This window comes from Lipomyces japonicus, assembly GCF_038497905.1.
Source record: "Lipomyces japonicus strain CBS 7319 unplaced genomic scaffold V1514scaffold_101, whole genome shotgun sequence".
In the NCBI taxonomy this organism is placed as follows: domain Eukaryota; kingdom Fungi; phylum Ascomycota; class Lipomycetes; order Lipomycetales; family Lipomycetaceae; genus Lipomyces; species Lipomyces japonicus.
This window is the reverse complement of record NW_027117913.1, coordinates 1-15,205: the sequence shown is the minus strand read 5'-3', so window position 1 is coordinate 15,205 and position 15,205 is coordinate 1. Positions and strand designations below refer to the sequence as shown.

The 15,205-nt window shown below is 44.1% G+C and overlaps 7 protein-coding genes and 1 non-coding gene across 8 annotated transcripts; 3 read left to right on the top strand and 5 right to left on the bottom strand.

The window, feature by feature from the left end:
* Positions 1-313: 313 nt before the first annotated feature.
* Positions 314-400, bottom strand: V1514DRAFT_t127. Its single transcript has one exon. It is a non-coding gene; the product is annotated as a tRNA-Trp (tRNA).
* Positions 401-1,777: 1,377 nt separating this feature from the next.
* On the top strand, positions 1,778-2,919 carry V1514DRAFT_339291 (NADPH-dependent FMN reductase-domain-containing protein). The gene has a single exon (XM_066928954.1). It carries the CDS (start codon positions 1,872-1,874, stop codon positions 2,445-2,447), a length of 576 nt encoding a protein of 191 aa, XP_066780591.1. The 5' UTR covers positions 1,778-1,871; the 3' UTR covers positions 2,448-2,919.
* Positions 2,428-4,504, bottom strand: V1514DRAFT_339289 (amidase signature enzyme). The gene is made up of 2 exons (XM_066928953.1): positions 4,189-4,504; positions 2,428-4,111 (listed from the first exon to the last, which is right to left on the bottom strand). The coding sequence occupies exons 1-2, from the start codon at positions 4,215-4,217 to the stop codon at positions 2,527-2,529; spliced, it is 1,614 nt and encodes a 537-aa protein (XP_066780590.1). The 5' UTR covers positions 4,218-4,504; the 3' UTR covers positions 2,428-2,526.
* Positions 4,505-4,747: 243 nt separating this feature from the next.
* On the top strand, positions 4,748-7,374 carry V1514DRAFT_345412 (DDHD domain-containing protein; the record flags this gene model as incomplete). Its single annotated transcript, XM_066929232.1, has 2 exons — positions 4,748-5,828; positions 5,900-7,374. 2 exons carry the CDS (start codon positions 4,748-4,750, stop codon positions 7,372-7,374), a joined length of 2,556 nt encoding a protein of 851 aa, XP_066780589.1.
* A 144-nt stretch (positions 7,375-7,518) lies between these two features.
* Positions 7,519-9,400, bottom strand: V1514DRAFT_339283 (glycosyl hydrolase family 76-domain-containing protein). The gene is made up of 3 exons (XM_066928952.1): positions 9,150-9,400; positions 8,953-9,083; positions 7,519-8,868 (listed from the first exon to the last, which is right to left on the bottom strand). The coding sequence occupies exons 1-3, from the start codon at positions 9,238-9,240 to the stop codon at positions 7,645-7,647; spliced, it is 1,446 nt and encodes a 481-aa protein (XP_066780588.1). The 5' UTR covers positions 9,241-9,400; the 3' UTR covers positions 7,519-7,644.
* Positions 9,401-9,565: 165 nt separating this feature from the next.
* On the bottom strand, positions 9,566-11,848 carry V1514DRAFT_339281 (citrate synthase-like protein). Its single transcript, XM_066928951.1, has 2 exons — positions 11,376-11,848; positions 9,566-11,297 (listed from the first exon to the last, which is right to left on the bottom strand). The coding sequence occupies exons 1-2, from the start codon at positions 11,754-11,756 to the stop codon at positions 9,738-9,740; spliced, it is 1,941 nt and encodes a 646-aa protein (XP_066780587.1). The 5' UTR covers positions 11,757-11,848; the 3' UTR covers positions 9,566-9,737.
* A 131-nt stretch (positions 11,849-11,979) lies between these two features.
* V1514DRAFT_339280 (uncharacterized protein) lies at positions 11,980-13,627 on the top strand. Its single transcript, XM_066928950.1, has one exon. The coding sequence runs from the start codon at positions 12,104-12,106 to the stop codon at positions 13,592-13,594; it is 1,491 nt and encodes a 496-aa protein (XP_066780586.1). The 5' UTR covers positions 11,980-12,103; the 3' UTR covers positions 13,595-13,627.
* Positions 13,628-14,849: 1,222 nt separating this feature from the next.
* Positions 14,850-15,205, bottom strand: V1514DRAFT_15258 (uncharacterized protein; the record flags this gene model as incomplete). The annotated part of the gene is made up of 1 exon (XM_066924507.1): positions 14,850-15,205. A coding segment is annotated over one exon (234 nt), but the record flags the coding sequence as incomplete, so codon positions are not given.

Below are 15,205 nucleotides of genomic sequence, written 5' to 3'. Positions count from 1 at the left end.
TTGTCAGTGCACCTAATTTTTCAGCTAAAATTTGTTCAACATTTTTGATTATAACAAAAATTATTTTTAATGCGTTCGTCGATCAATCCATATATTTTAACATAAATTCTTCTGCAATATTCAAGCCAAAAATATAGGCTCGCTGTACTTGGAAAAGTATGATATAATAATTAATGGCAGTCGCCAAACAACAAAATATGGTTCATTTGATTAATCATACCAGATTGCTAGACACACAATCATATAATTCGTTACATTGCTTTCGAAAAACAAAAATATATTCTTTTCTAAGCGTAAAAAAAATTTAAAAAAATGACACGGACAGGAATTGAACCTGCAACCCTTCGATGTCAACAGCTGACTACTGGAGTCGAAAGCTCTACCATTGAGCCACCGCATCAATTCTTTAGAAAAGTAATAAAGTGTGCAACTATTAAGTCATGTCACAGGGTTAGGTTTCCACGCAACGGTAATATCTGCAGTCCAAGACTTACATCGATCCCGACGTCGCTACCCGTTTAGAGGGGAGGAAGCACAAGATGCTCTCCTATTCCGCGAGTTTTTTGCCCGTGCATCCATCAGTGCTTGTCAGTCATAGTTGTCAATGTGTTAATTTTTTTTACTGTTTATATCGTGATTTACTGATTTAACGTTTTCATTGTTGTTGATGTCTATAATCTTCTGTTTTTTCGATATTATGAATAAATAATACACGTCAGGGGCACCTAGTGTCCTAGTTAAGATAAAAAAAGGTTTATATTAAACGACACTCAGTAGTGGGATTCTTAGCGCAATGACTCTACGCGTTCCTTCGTCGCGCATGTCTCTGTCCAAAGCTTGGCAAACTTTCGGATGATTCATCAAAGTGGTCTTCTTTTTCTCTCCTCGGTCTGTCAACGAGGATGTGCTCAATCCCTTGGCGGCTGCTGTACGTCCTCCCTGTGTGTAGGCCTTTTTCTATCGTCCTCCAGCATGGATTTGATTTGAATAGTTAATGCATGCTTATGTAAGGTAAAAAAATGTTTCTAATTATTTACCGTCAATATTTGAAGCGTGAGTCTCATAATCAATCAATCAATCAATCAACGTTCAATATTTGTTTTTGTCTGGACATCACGCAATAAATGACTATTTAGCCAAGGGCACCCGAGGTTCGGCTACCAAATGGGGCCGTAGAAATGAAGCGATATCTAGAGCAGGGAGAGTGGTTTATATAAAAAAAAAAAGAAAAAAAATGGTTTGATTTACGGTTCGCACTCTTGAATTTTTTAATTCTTTGATAGTTTTCTTTGTTCCTTTTGAGTTGCCTTGCTTATCTGTAACAGGTTTTTTTTTTAATACGTCTGTGTTTTCCTGTTTTCGTTTATCTTTAGGCTTAGTAATAAATAAAGTCAAAAATAAAAAAATAAAAAAAATTACATAAGCATGCAAATTAATTTATAATAAACAAAGTAAAAAAACGCGTGCTTATATATTTTACTTTCAACTTTTGAATTATTTATTGATTTATCTCATTTTTTTTTCCTTTTTTACAGCCAGTTTGCTAATACATTCGGGGGCTTAATTTTTTTCTGAAGATAGATTTGAATGCAAGAAAACTCGTCATATTGCGTAACTTTGCCGCGTAAACTCCGTTTCAGGGGTCCACGATTAACTTTAACAATAAACGCGCAGCCGCACGTTAATTCCGTAAAGTGTCTGCTGAGGAACGTCACCTAACCCATGCTTACATTTTTCGGCTGCTTATACATAGGTTTTTTTATATCGGCTCGGTCGTATCAGAAACAATATATAAAAGGGGCAACGCCTTGATCAATTGTCGCTCCAAAATATAGAAAAAAGCATTGCTTTATGAGCATTTGAACGAAAGAATGACTGCTACTGAAAAGCCGGTCGTGTACATTATTATTGGCAGTGTTCGCGTGGTTCGACAGGGCCCTCTTGTTGCCGAATGGATTAAACAAACAGCAGACAGCACCGCCGGATCGTCCGTTAATTTTGAAATTGTGGATTTGAAAGATTGGGATCTTCCCATAGTTAGCTTGGAGCCGTATCCAGCTGCCAGGGGAATATATACTCAGCCGAACTCGATTGCATGGTCAGAGAAGATCAAGAAAGCTTCCGGATTTATTTTCTTGACCCCGGTTTACAATGGCTCGTACACTGCGGCGTTAAAGAATGCGATTGATTATTTGAAGAGGGAATGGGACGCCAAGCCGGCTGGCATTGTTACTTATTCATTCAGGGGAAGTTTGAGAGCCGTACCGCAACTGCAAGCGGTGTTGGGCGACAGCTTGCGAATGGATCTCGCCGAACCAAGTCTTGCATTAAAAATAAGCGATTTGGTTGAAGACGGCAAGCGTACTCATCAAGGTCCCGGACTCGAACAGGCAACGGAGGAGTTAAAAAAGTTATTGGCATCACTGACGGAGAAGATAATCAAGTAAGCTCCGACGCGTGCTCGCATTTCAAAAAATGAAAGAAAAAAAATCGTTAATTGAATATATTATAAATAAATTTTTTTTTTCAAAACTCCTTCCAACTGAGACTCTGTTCCCATGCATAAGCCGCTTTTAAAATGCTAAGCTCATCAAAGGATTTCCCAACAATTTGCATGCCAATCGGCAATTTAATCTCGGGCTTCTCAACCGCAGGCAATAACGCGATCGGAACACTCAACGCAGGATTCCCAGAAATGTTAAACGGCGTGGTGTTTTGGGTCGTGCCAACCGCTTTGGATATCTTTGTCATGATGTCGTCCTGCTCATCAAAAATATAATAGTTGGCCGGCGTGGGAGCACATGGCGTAATCAAAACGTCGTAAGTATCAAATAAAGAGTCATACGTGTCCTTTAACTTTCTCGCCAAATTTAAAGCCTTATCTGTTAATCCAGGGTATTTGTTTTTAATATATCTACCACCAAGAAGAGCATTAGTTACGGCCGGGTTCTTAATTGCGACCTTGTCAAACATTTCTTGAGTCCATGATGACAAGGCAACGTTCAATGCCGCATCATGAACTCCGAATCGAAGTGGATTCTGACCCGTAACTCCCTGCTCACTAAAACCTTGCCTGGTGGCGATAGTCCAAATTGCAGGCGCAAGCTTATGAATCGGAACCGACACTTCCTCGACCGTAACATTGTCTCCAAGTTTAGCAAAAGCATGAGCGGCAGCTTTTACCTTTTCAGATACTCGGTCATCTAATCCGGCCATATCAAACGACTCCTTAATAATGCCAATCTTGAATCCTTTTATTGCAGTAGCCGGGTGTGATGAATATTTGGACAATTCACTCACGTAGTCCGGGATTGGTTGCGGCAAGCCAATCTGCCTGTCGTCATACCCATCAGACCCAGCCAATACGCCTAGTAGTAAGGCATTATCAAGAACGGTTCTGGTCATGGGGCCTGTATGGTCAACGATCGAGGCTAAAGATGCAATGCCGGTGTACGGGATCAGGCCAAATGTGGGCTTAAGGCCGACAAGACCACAGTATGACGCCGGCACTCTGATTGAACCACCTTGATCACCACCAATAGCCAGATCAACTTTCCCGGCTGCCAGTAACGCAGCACAGCCACTAGATGATCCGCCTGCATTAAACCCAGGTTCAAGTGGATGGTGAACTTGCGCGTAAGCGTTCGTAAATGAAGATGGAGACATTGAGAAATTTTCACATGCACCCTTGCCAACAATGGTTGCACCAGCTTTTAATACTCTGGTGACAACCGTGGCATCGTATTCCGGAATAATTGAACCTGGATTGATTACGTCTGTGCCAAACAAGGACGGAACTTTTCCAATGTTTATGTTATCCTTGATCAAGATCGTTTTGCCTGACAACACGCCGTTCAAATCCTCTTTTTTGGTGGAAGTAATTTTAACTTTATACGCCCATGCGTTGAATTCATTTGCGACTGGACGATGAACGTTTTCTCGAGGAAATCGCTGAAGATCTAATGGCGGAAGATAGTCTTCTTCGGCAGCAATTGCCACTGCAGCTTCATCTAAACCAGACAAAAGAATCCTGTACGCTTCAACATCATGCTTGGGGATGCTAACACCGAACTGGCCAGCAGTTTCTTGAAGTTGCTCTTCCGAAATGGATCTAGTTATATATAGTTAGTTAACTTGTTGGCCTTACATAATCCACCTTTATTGCCCGAATACAAAAAAACAACATACATGACTTCGGGAAGACGAACGACAGACATTAAAATAATCAAAACAATAAAAGCTGAAACTATAAATTTTGATGCTTATTGAAATACACTCGAATATGCGTAATTGCACAAAAGAACAGGACTTCATTGCATGTCTGTAATTGGACAATCTAAAGTTATCAGCCACCGATAAGAACAGGTTAGGGCCCGGACGACTGTAGATTTAGCTAATGCTCATCACATGATTGTCAACATAAGCAAGATGATCAATGAATCTACGCAAAATGGTTTGAACATGTGGTAAAGGTTGATTGAAATTTAGTATACTCGGATGTAACAAGGTATGTAATATATATAACTAATGCAAATAAATGTATCACTGTGGAGATTGCGTTAATTGTTCCGCTTGCCGATCAATTAGACTATGTGACGCACTATTTTCAAGCTTTTCTTGTCTAATTTCTTATAGAGAACCTAATTAATACTGGGAGTGAAGTCCAGTTTACGCAAATAATGATAGTACAGATACACATTAACTCATCGGTGCTTTTTAACAAAGGCTCTTTTTGAAAAAAAAGGAAATGCCGCCTTATTTTTTTCATAATGCTAATGCTCCGGTTGACGACGCTGCGGCACCGCTGCCATTACCATCAACCCCGGCTGCTTCGACAGTGGCAATCGAGAAGGAAACCAAATGGATGCCGTTTTCACTGGAGGATAATGCCAAAATCGAAGCCGCATGGCAGGCAGTATACGTTGCCAAATCGATCGACGGCAACGTTATCGATGACACGTCCGGCCGGACCGGCGTGGTCAGTGTGATTGTCGGCAAGGCTAGGCTGTATGCTGTTCAGTTTAAGGTCAACAACAAGCATGCCCAGTCGCTGCCCGGCCCGGTTGTGGCCAAGCTGGTTCCGATTTATTGGCGGCCCATGCATGACACTGCGCACGTGTTTCGGGCAACTTGGTTTTACACGTCGCCGCTCACGACCCGGCGGTTCGTAACCCGGGGCAGGAATAATGAGATCACGAGTACGCGTCGTTATTCGGCAAAGCCGATTGTGGATTTGCGGCTGGTTGAAAACTTGGAACGTGGATTTTTGGAAGTTCAGCCGTGGCATGCAGGGTATCATTCAGAATTGCGAAGCGTTAAGAAAACTGGCAGGCCCGCTGAGGATAAAATCAAGTTTACACTAAGTAGTGAATTTTCTGCAGTGTTTTGGCCGTTGCCAGTTGACGAGTCAGATTTTGCGAGCAGAAGTGCAAGGTCGAGACGGGCAGATCTTTTCACTCGTGACATTCCTCCAAAAGAAGGCGTCACACTGGCAGATAGCACGAGCAATAATCGGTCAGGGTTTGCCGTATTAGTTACGGAGAGAATAATCGTGAGGACATTTGCTGGCAGAAGGCAAGGTGTTTCCAAAGGAACCTCATTGGTCTTGGGTGCGGTTTCAAAGCATGGCGGCCCGGACGTTAGATTGCCGGGGAAAGGAATCGGCGGGGTTGTCAAACGTGGATTTGACTACGACGACTGGATTGCAGGTGGCGGGAAAATAAATCAGGGTCAATGGGCGGACAAGGAAATTGAGCATTTGATACTTGTCGTTCATGGTATCGGTCAGAAGTTGTCTGAACGAGTGGAAACGTTTGATTTTACTTACGGTGAGTGAACTTTGGGAATTTGCGTGGTGAATATTGAGCGTTTGGGCTGACCTTGTTTAAATTTAATATAGCAATCAATAACTTTAGAGTGCTGATTTCAGAGCAACATTTATCGTTGGGAATTTCCAAAGCTCCACCGGCCGTGCTGCCAGTAAATTGGAGACGTAAGATCAATTTTGAAGAAGATGAGATAACTTCAGAATCGGGCAATGCAAATGGTGATTCATCAGCACGGCCATCAAGTCATCGTGCGTTTAGTTTAAATGACATAACGCCGCCCACAATCCCGGCGGTTCGGCATATTATTTCTGACGTGTTGTTGGATATTCCATATTACATGTCAAAGCATCGTCCTAGAGTCCTGCAAGCGGTAGTTAAGGAGGCCAATCGCATATACAGATTATGGATTAGAAATAATCCTGAATGGAAAGGCAAGATTTCAATAATCGGGCATTCATTGGGTTCAGTTATTGCCGCTGATATTCTATCTCGCCAACCCACGATCGCGCCATCGATATATTCACAAACAGATGATGTTAATGCGGTTTTGGAATTTACGATTCGTAATTTTTTCTTGGCTGGATCACCGGTTGGATTTTTCATGTTGCTAAACAAGGCAAACCTGATTCCACGGTTGCTATTACAAGGTCGGGTCAAAACCATAACATCACAGATGCCGCAGTTGGGGACAGAGTCAGGTTACGATCAAGCTATTGTTGACTCCGAAGTCGGGTTTGAAAATGCAGGCATGTATGGATGCTTTGCGACGGAGAACTTGTTTAACGTGATTCACACATCCGACCCGATCGCGTACCGGATCAATCCCTGCTTGGATGCGTCATATTCTGAAAGGATTGAACGAGCAGTTTTAACATTGCCACCGGTGTCGGTCTCATTTTGGGCTAGGTTGTTTAAAAACGGGAAGCGAGCAGAATTTTTAAGACGACGCGCAGCTGAGGCACGAAAACGTGTGATTGACAAGGCCAGGCATGCGGGGAGGGATATCGCGTCAACGGCAGCCATGAAATTTAAGCCGAGTTATCGAGCAGGTGAACGGATTGAACGAACCAGGGAAGAGGGCAAGCGCAAGGGTAAAATGTCTGAAGATGAACGTGGCATTTTGGAACCTGGATCTGAAAACGAGCAAGACGACAACCACAAGAGCAATGATGATGATAATTTGACGGATTTATACTATTCAGATGATGATGATGATGATGATGATGATGGATCATTTGCCAGGACACGAACCACGATTACAAACCCAACATCGCTGTCGTCATCAGGTAATGCCGAAAGTGAAGCCAGAGATTTTCGGCATGAGAATCTGATTCGCAGGCGCATGTACATGCTTAATGAGAACGGTCAATTGGATTATATATTGCAACCTACCGGGGCGTTAGAGAATCAATACATTTCAATCTTGACCGCGCACTCAGGGTATTGGGAATCTAAAGAGTTTGCGTACCTGGTTGCGGTTGAATCAAGCAGAAGTCCGGGAGTTGGCAACACGTTGGAAGATTTTCAAGTTACCATGAAGAAGTGAGATTGTGTATAACTTTTGTAGTCATTGTTATATAGTTGTATATTCTATCTAAAGGATATACGAGCAAAAAAATTTTTTTTTTTAAAATACAGATTTATTCAATAACAAATGCACTTTAAATAAAAGAAAAACTACGAAAAGCAAAGCAAAGCAAAAAAAAAAAATAAAATGTAAACAAAATCACAAAATTACAAACTCCCAAATAACCAAAAAAAAAAAAAAATAAAAAAAAAAATAAAAAAAAAATGACGACGATTAGTAGGGTCAATTTTATGACAAGTCTTCCAGACGAATCCATTCCTTAAGATTCTTTGTGCCTTCAAACTTGTCCTCGACGCCCATCCAAACCGCACCCAACACTACAAACACGCAAGCAGCGATCGTAATGATCCATGCGCCGGCCCGGTCCTTGGAAGTAATGGATTTTGAACTCGTACCGGAAAGTTCATCGGTTCCGAGGGACGAATCACCGGTTGAACTTCCACCGGTCGTGTTGGTGTAAGGCGCGGGGTTATATTGCAATAAATGTGACTGAATAATTTCCAAAGCCGCCATTTGTTCGCCTAATCCGTACATGCCGTCATACGTGCCTTCCGTGGTCCAACTGAAACCACAAGTCACGCCGTCGGTGCCGCCGTTGCAAGTCGACGCGGCAGCCAATGCCGAGGCCTTGAGTACGGGCAGGATTATGTCGGTCGTAAATGGAGCCAAGATCATGGTAGCGCCAAGCCATCGGGCAAGGTAAGCCTTGAATGATTGCTGATCGGGATTGCATGATTTGGAAGGCTCGCATGCTGGTTCGTAGACAATGTTTGATGATTGATAAATAAACGCGGTCAACGTGGACACCAGAGACGTGGTGCGTTGCTCCCAGGTACTTGCGGTACCGCCACTAGACGTCAAGTTTGAGGATGCCGTGTAATTGTACATGTATGCGGATCCGGCCAAAAAAACGGCCATGTTGTACGTCCACTGGATCTTGTTCAAGCGCGCACAGTTATCATCCACCGAACCGCCGTCGTAAACAAAATACGTAGCAGACGGGATCAACCCGATATTTGTTTCCCAATCCCAAACTTTTTCAGCCCATTCAGCGTACGTGTCATTATTAGTATACCTGGCCAGGCGGGCACCGAGTTGGAACAAAATGCCGTTCGCGATTGAGTTTTTGTAATCGTAGCCTTTGTTCAACACGAATTTTTGCCAACGCACCCCGCCATCACAGTACTGAGTATCCCATGTGAGAGCGATCGAGTTAAACACGGCCTGTGCCAAGCCGAGCCATTGTGGTTGATCTGAATCCGGGTTTGTGAAGTTGCGTTCGGCCGCCATCATGGCAGTAATACCCCAGAAGCCTTGATCGTCATTGCCAAGTGATAACGTCTGATTCTTGGGTGTATAATCCCAATCAGTGCCAACTTGAAACAGCAACCCAGTTTTCATCACATCATTATATTGCGTATCACCGGTCAGATATTGATAATCCATTAAACTCTACAAGATGACAACAGTTTAGGAAAAACCAGCAAGCCAAAACAAAACAAACAAAAAAAAAAAAAAAAAATTACAAACACTTACACCCCAAGCAGCACCTGATTCCCACCAGTAGTAATCTCCTGAAAATATGCCAGGAGTATAGCCTGATTCATCACCGTGATAGTAATTCATTAGACCTTGCGCCACTATTTTTGCCGCAGATTTGATTGAGCCTAGTTAGATCCGAGCAGGTGAGTAGGTAGATTAAAAAAAAAATTAGTAATCTTCAAGCTTCATACTTTCACTCGTAAGGTCCAATGTGAATCCATTAGCATGAGCTGTGGACAACAGTGACATGACTGCTAGTGCAGTCCAAATAATGGCGAGCATGGTTATATGACTTATGATGGTCGGCAGGTTATATTATACATATACAATATAATATCTATATACGAGAAACGAAAGAGCACACAATGTCAAAGTTATTTCGAGAATTGTTTCAACTAATAGTTATAGAATTGTGTTTTCATTTTTAATTAATTTAAAATTGAACGCGTCAGACTCAGTTATGATTTCTCCGGGGCCGGCTTTCCCCTTTTTCATCTTCCCAGCCACAGTTTATATATAGTAGCAGCTTCAGCACTGCCTCACCTGCGCGCATGCAATTTTACTTTTTACGTCCATATCGATGAGCTCCTGATAACTATAGCATTGATGAATCTCAAAATATTATTTATTATAATGTCTTGCGTATCAAACGCTGTTTTACTGTTATGGTCTATAGCAAAACAAATTCAAATTCAAATAAATAAAAAATAACATCCCGGCTGTTATCAATGGCAAAACAAAAAAAAAAAAAAATTGAAAAGACAATAAACGCACGGCATTTAAATCTTAACCTCAACCCGGTTCGTCGAACCAAGGCTTTCCTGAGTTGGAAGCAAGTAAGTAATATCATCCCATGGATGACGGTAAAGACCGGTGCGCAAGCGTTTTTGGTCAAGGTGATGAGCAATGAGACCAATCGAACGGCCAAGGACGAAAAGACCATTAAGCACACCAATCTTGAGGTAGTCTTCAGCTTCTTCAGACGAAAACGCGCCACAGTGTCGAACCAAGTCAACAAACACAACAGCAATGCAGCCGTCAACGTTCAGGATCAGGTTGTCCTTTTTCGATGTCGTGACGGATTCGACGGCCAAGGCATAGTCGAGCAACTTGGTGGTAGGGAAATTCTTGCGGACAAATTCCTTAACAAGTTCAACCCGCATGTCTGGGTTGTTGCGGGACTTGATCTTGTGACCAATACCGGGGATGAGCTTGTTGGCCTTGCGCATGGTGTCAACAAACTCACGGGGGGAAAGACCCTTGTCGTATGCAGCGGTAAACTCGCGAGCGGCACCGTCAAGCGCGCCTCCGAATCGTTCACCAATGGTCAACAGACCAGCAACGAGAGACGAAATAAGATCCTTTCCTGCACGAGTAGTGACGATCGTGTTGAGCGCACCCGACACGGCAGGACCGTGGTCGGCAGTAAGCATGAGCACCATTTCAAGAAACTTGGAAGCATAGTCTGGTAACCTGCGTCTGAACCAGAGCAAGGACATGACACCGCCGATGCCAATGTCCTCCTTGAACACGTCGGTGATGGGTAATCCGGCGTAGAGAAGTTCCTGGCCACGGTCATCGGAAATGGTGGAGATGAACGCAGCAGGCTTTCTGATCAGTCCCAATTCCTGAGCCCAGGCGTAGTCAATTGGGATTTTGGGTGGTTCAGGTTCGGGCTTGGGCACGATGGTGCCGTTCTTGACCAGTGACTGATAAAGGGCCGACAGAACTTCAGGTAAATCTTCAAACGTATCGGGCACGTAGAATCCGGCTTCTTTCAAGGCAGCGTTCTTGGCCTTTGCTGTCTCCAGTTGCGAGTTTGCGAACGAGCCAGCATGACCGAACTGAACCTCGGTGGTGAACATGGAAGCACAAGTCCCGATGGCCCATGCGACAATGGGCTTTGTGATCTTGCCGGCCTTGACGGCTTCAATGACTCTGTACTCTTCCACTCCACCAACTTCACCCAAGAGAAGCAAGATCTTGCAACCAGGGTCGGCCTCGTAGCGCAGCAAATGGTCAATGAACGTGGTACCAGGGTAACGGTCACCACCGATGGCAATGCCCTCGTAGACACCGTCGGTGGTTTGGGCAATGATGTTGTTGAGTTCGTTGGACATGCCACCAGACTTGGACACGTAACCAACCGAACCGGCACGGTAAAGTTTAGAGGCCACAATGTTATCCATCATGCCACCGGTGTTGCCAATCTTGAAGCAGCCGGGCTTGATGCCACCGACAGTAGCGGGACCAATGATGACGACACCCTTCTCCTTTGCACGGAACAGAATTTCACGGGCATGTCTCTCAGGAACACCTTCAGCGATGATTGCAATGGTCTATATATCAATCGATCAATTGAATCAGTTGAAAGGTCAAACAAAAAAAAAAAAAAAAAAAAGAAAAAAAAAAAATACTCTGATCTGAGGCAGCTCGAGCAATTCCAAAGTGGAAGTGTATACTGATCGTGAGGAGGCAAAGTTGACAACGACATCGACCTCGGGATGCTTCTCAGCCGCAGTCTTGACCGACTGGTAGACGGGCAGCAAGGTCTCCTTGGTGCCCCAGTACATCTTGGACACAAATTGACCACCGAAAGGGTAGATAATGGCAGCCACGGACGGGGTCGTGCGCTTGCAAATGAAATCGAAATCCAGCATGCCCTGGCAAGCACGAGGTTGCAGGCCGTACACAAACGCCCTGGTCTTATTGTGGAACAGCTGGAAGTCGGGCAAGGGCGACGCCGGAGCGGTAGGCGGGGCAAACCTGGTGATGTTTTCCTCAGCCGAAGGAGCCATTGTGGTAGATCGTGGGATTACAAGAAGAGCTGAAGAGTAGAAAAGGATGGAGAGGGAACTTGAGGAGCGAACGGACGTGAATTAAAGGATTTTGCTTTGTGCGCAGCTTAGTGATTGTCGCGTGCCCCAACCCGAGGGTTGCACCGCGGGGGTGCGCATTCGTCAGCACGGGGCCCCGTAGACGTGGGCACGGGGCCCGGGCGCGCATTCCTGGGCCTGTTCCCAACAAGGCCGTCGTGACGAAGCAGCCAGCGACGACAATCCTTTCTTCTGAACCCCGCTCGTTTCAAACATAAAAACCCCAATTCGCTCCCGTGTTCTTTTTTCTTCATTGCTTATTTCTCGTCATGTCTGCAAAGTCCATTCACGAGGCCGACGGCAAGGCCCTGCTGGCCTATTTCCTGGCTCGGTCCCCCTTGATCACCAAGCAGGGCACGTCTACTGACTTCGTACCTGCCCCACCTCGTCTGGCGTCGTTGACGTTCCCAGACGACGAGCCGGCCACTGTCAAGGCCGTGCTTGACGCGGCCGAGAACTTGTACCCCTGGTTGCTTACCGACGGCGCAAAATTTGTTGCAAAGCCTGATCAGTTGATCAAGCGGCGAGGCAAGTCCGGCTTGCTCGCCCTCAATGTCACTTGGCAGCAGGCTCGGCAATGGATTGCCGAGCGGGCCGGCAAGAGCATCAAGGTCGAATCCATCCATGGCTTTTTGCGCACGTTCTTGGTCGAGCCTTTCGTGCCGCACCCTCAGGAGACCGAGTACTACATCAATATTAACTCCGTCCGTGAAGGCGACTGGATTCTGTTCTATCACGAAGGTGGTGTCGACGTTGGTGATGTTGACGCCAAGGCGTCCAAGTTGCTGATTCCGGTTGACTTGGAATCTTCATACCCGTCAAACAAGACGATTGTCGAAACTTTGTTTTCGCAAGTGCCTGAATCTCAGCATGCCACTTTGGTAGATTTTATTAATCGCTTGTATGCGGTCTATGTTGACCTGCAATTCACATATCTCGAAATTAATCCGCTCGTCGTCATTCCTTCACCTACTGGTGTTGAAGTTCATTACCTTGATCTTGCCGCCAAGCTCGATCAGACTGCCGAGTTTGAGAGTGGTGCCAAATGGGCTCTTGCTCGCTCTCCTACTGCTTTGGGCTTGGCCTCTTCTTCCGTGTCTGCTGGAAAGACTAACATTGATGCCGGTCCACCAATGGTCTTCCCGGCTCCGTTTGGCCGCGAGCTTTCGCCAGAGGAGGCCTACATTGCTGAGCTGGACTCAAAAACCGGTGCCTCTCTTAAGCTCACTGTTTTGAATGCGCAGGGACGCGTTTGGACTCTCGTTGCTGGTGGTGGCGCGTCCGTTGTTTACGCTGACGCGATCGCATCTGCCGGTTATGCGAATGAAATTGCCAACTACGGTGAATACTCTGGTGCACCCACCGAGACTCAGACGTATGAGTACGCCAAGACCGTGCTTGATCTTCTGACCCGTGGTGAGCCAGTTGCTGATGGCAAGCTTTTGTTCATTGGTGGTGGCATTGCCAATTTCACTCAGGTTGGTTCTACTTTTAAGGGCATCATTCGCGCATTTAAGGATTACCAAACTCAACTTCATCAGCACAAGGTCAAGATTTACGTTCGCAGAGGTGGTCCAAATTGGCAAGAAGGTTTGCGCTTGATCAAGAACGCAGGTGAAGAACTTAACCTGCCTCTTGAAGTGTACGGTCCTGACATGCATGTGTCGGGCATTGTGCCACTTGCATTGTTGGGTAAGCGTCCTGCTGGTATTGTTCCTTTCGGAACTTCTGTGTCATCAGGTGCTGTTAGTGTTTTGTAATTGCTTAAATAAAGATTTTATTGATACATATAACTTATAACGATGATATAAAATGTTCATTTCCTCGCAATCAGGGATTTTAATCAAAAATTAAATTTCGTGTTTTATTTTATTTCATTTTTTAGGTTTGGCATTATTGAGCAACATTTGATGAGTTTATATATAACTACATTTTGTTAAAGATGGAAGCCCCAACCCCATTTTTTACCGTTGTCTCAATCGCCAGCAAAGCCGACGTGATGAACGAAAAAGGCCCACGAAAAAGGCCCCCAAATAATGGATAATTTGGATGAATAGAACGTCCACATCTTGTATTACTGGAAATTGCACGTGTGCATATTCGAATTGCCTGAGAATATTTTGATTATAGTCGATAAGCGTCTAACAGAAGATATTGGACATGCGAGGATGCGGTGAGAATAGAGATATGTATATTTTTTTTGAACGTTGAAGGGTGCTGCTGGCGCATATGCCATTATACAAGTCTTTTGTCAGCTCAAAGAAGTTGCTGCCACTAATTGCCGGAAAAATCCATGAAGAAAGTGGTCATTCAGGTCAGACTATTCACAATCGATTGAAGTTGCACTATTAACGTCCGTATATGTAATGTTGCCATGTTGTTCAGTAGGCTTAATGCAATTTAAAAGGTGTTTTTGCGGGGGCATTTATCGGTTCTACAATATCGTTTTACCTGATTGGTTTAGTTTGATAACTATAAATGACTGTTTTTTTCTTAATGTGCTCTGGTCTTCACGACCGTGCGCCAAAGACTTCAAACAGTTTTTTTTTTTCCAAAACTTGTCCTGATTGATTACCGTTCACAAGAGCTAGGGACTAAAACTTCCCAAAATCTATGATCGGTCTGGTTTTTTTTGGACTGTTCGTATGCCACTTAAAACACTGTTTTTGGATTGCTTTTTATTGCACCGTTTTGACTTTGACCTAATCAAGCAGAGGCCAAGGACCACGCATAAAAATGCAAAATACGATCGGAGCATTGCTGGCGTACATTACATTTTGGATATGCATTGTTTTTTGTTATGTTGGCTTATAGTTTCTCTGCACCGCAGCCTGAACTTGGTCTGACTCGACTGATAACGTGCTTATCTACGCGGTTCGATTATACGTCCATATTGAGTTATGTTTTAGTCTTGGCAGCTTGGCAAGCTAAGATTTGTTTCGACACGCAACTGTAAGAGTTGTACATATATATTTAAGGATTCATAATCATCAAAAAGCTTTTAATTTATAAAATATAACAATTATTTATAGCTCGCATATACATATAATAACAACAAAAACACGAAAAATAATATAAAACACTCAAAAATGATCTAAATAGTACTGCAAAAATTGTATGATATTTTTTTTTTTCCTTCACTTCCAAGTTCCTACTGGGAACCCGAAATAACCATCAGCTGGAAGTGGTTTCAAGGTCGCCGTGCCAGCACCGTCGATACCAGCACTGGAAACCTTGTTACCCCACCATGTCAAATTCTTAGGATGATACTGCAAAGCCAAGAAAATCAAAATACCAGAAAACGCGACACCTGCACTCAAACCAGATGACAAAATATAATTGTACTTCGACCACCAAGCAAGGTATCTCGT

Bases quoted from the DNA above. Each gene is read 5' to 3' on its own strand.
- V1514DRAFT_339291 (XM_066928954.1), top strand. From the start codon at position 1,872: ATGACTGCTACTGAAAAGCCGGTCGTGTACATTATTATTGGCAGTGTT.
- V1514DRAFT_339289 (XM_066928953.1), bottom strand. From the start codon at position 4,217: ATGTCTGTCGTTCGTCTTCCCGAAGTCAT. The intron at 4,112-4,188 runs GTATGTTGTTTT...ATATATAACTAG, and splicing joins GTTCGTCTTCCCGAAGTCAT to ATCCATTTCGGAAGAGCAAC.
- V1514DRAFT_339283 (XM_066928952.1), bottom strand. From the start codon at position 9,240: ATGCTCGCCATTATTTGGACTGCACTAGCAGTCATGTCACTGTTGTCC. The intron at 9,084-9,149 runs GTATGAAGCTTG...GGATCTAACTAG, and splicing joins ATTGGACCTTACGAGTGAAA to GCTCAATCAAATCTGCGGCA. The intron at 8,869-8,952 runs GTAAGTGTTTGT...GTCATCTTGTAG, and splicing joins AATCAGGTGCTGCTTGGGGT to AGTTTAATGGATTATCAATA.
- V1514DRAFT_339281 (XM_066928951.1), bottom strand. From the start codon at position 11,756: ATGGCTCCTTCGGCTGAGGAAAACATCACCAGGTTTGCCCCGCCTACC. The intron at 11,298-11,375 runs GTATTTTTTTTT...ATTGATATATAG, and splicing joins TCGAGCTGCCTCAGATCAGA to ACCATTGCAATCATCGCTGA.
- V1514DRAFT_339280 (XM_066928950.1), top strand. From the start codon at position 12,104: ATGTCTGCAAAGTCCATTCACGAGGCCGACGGCAAGGCCCTGCTGGCC.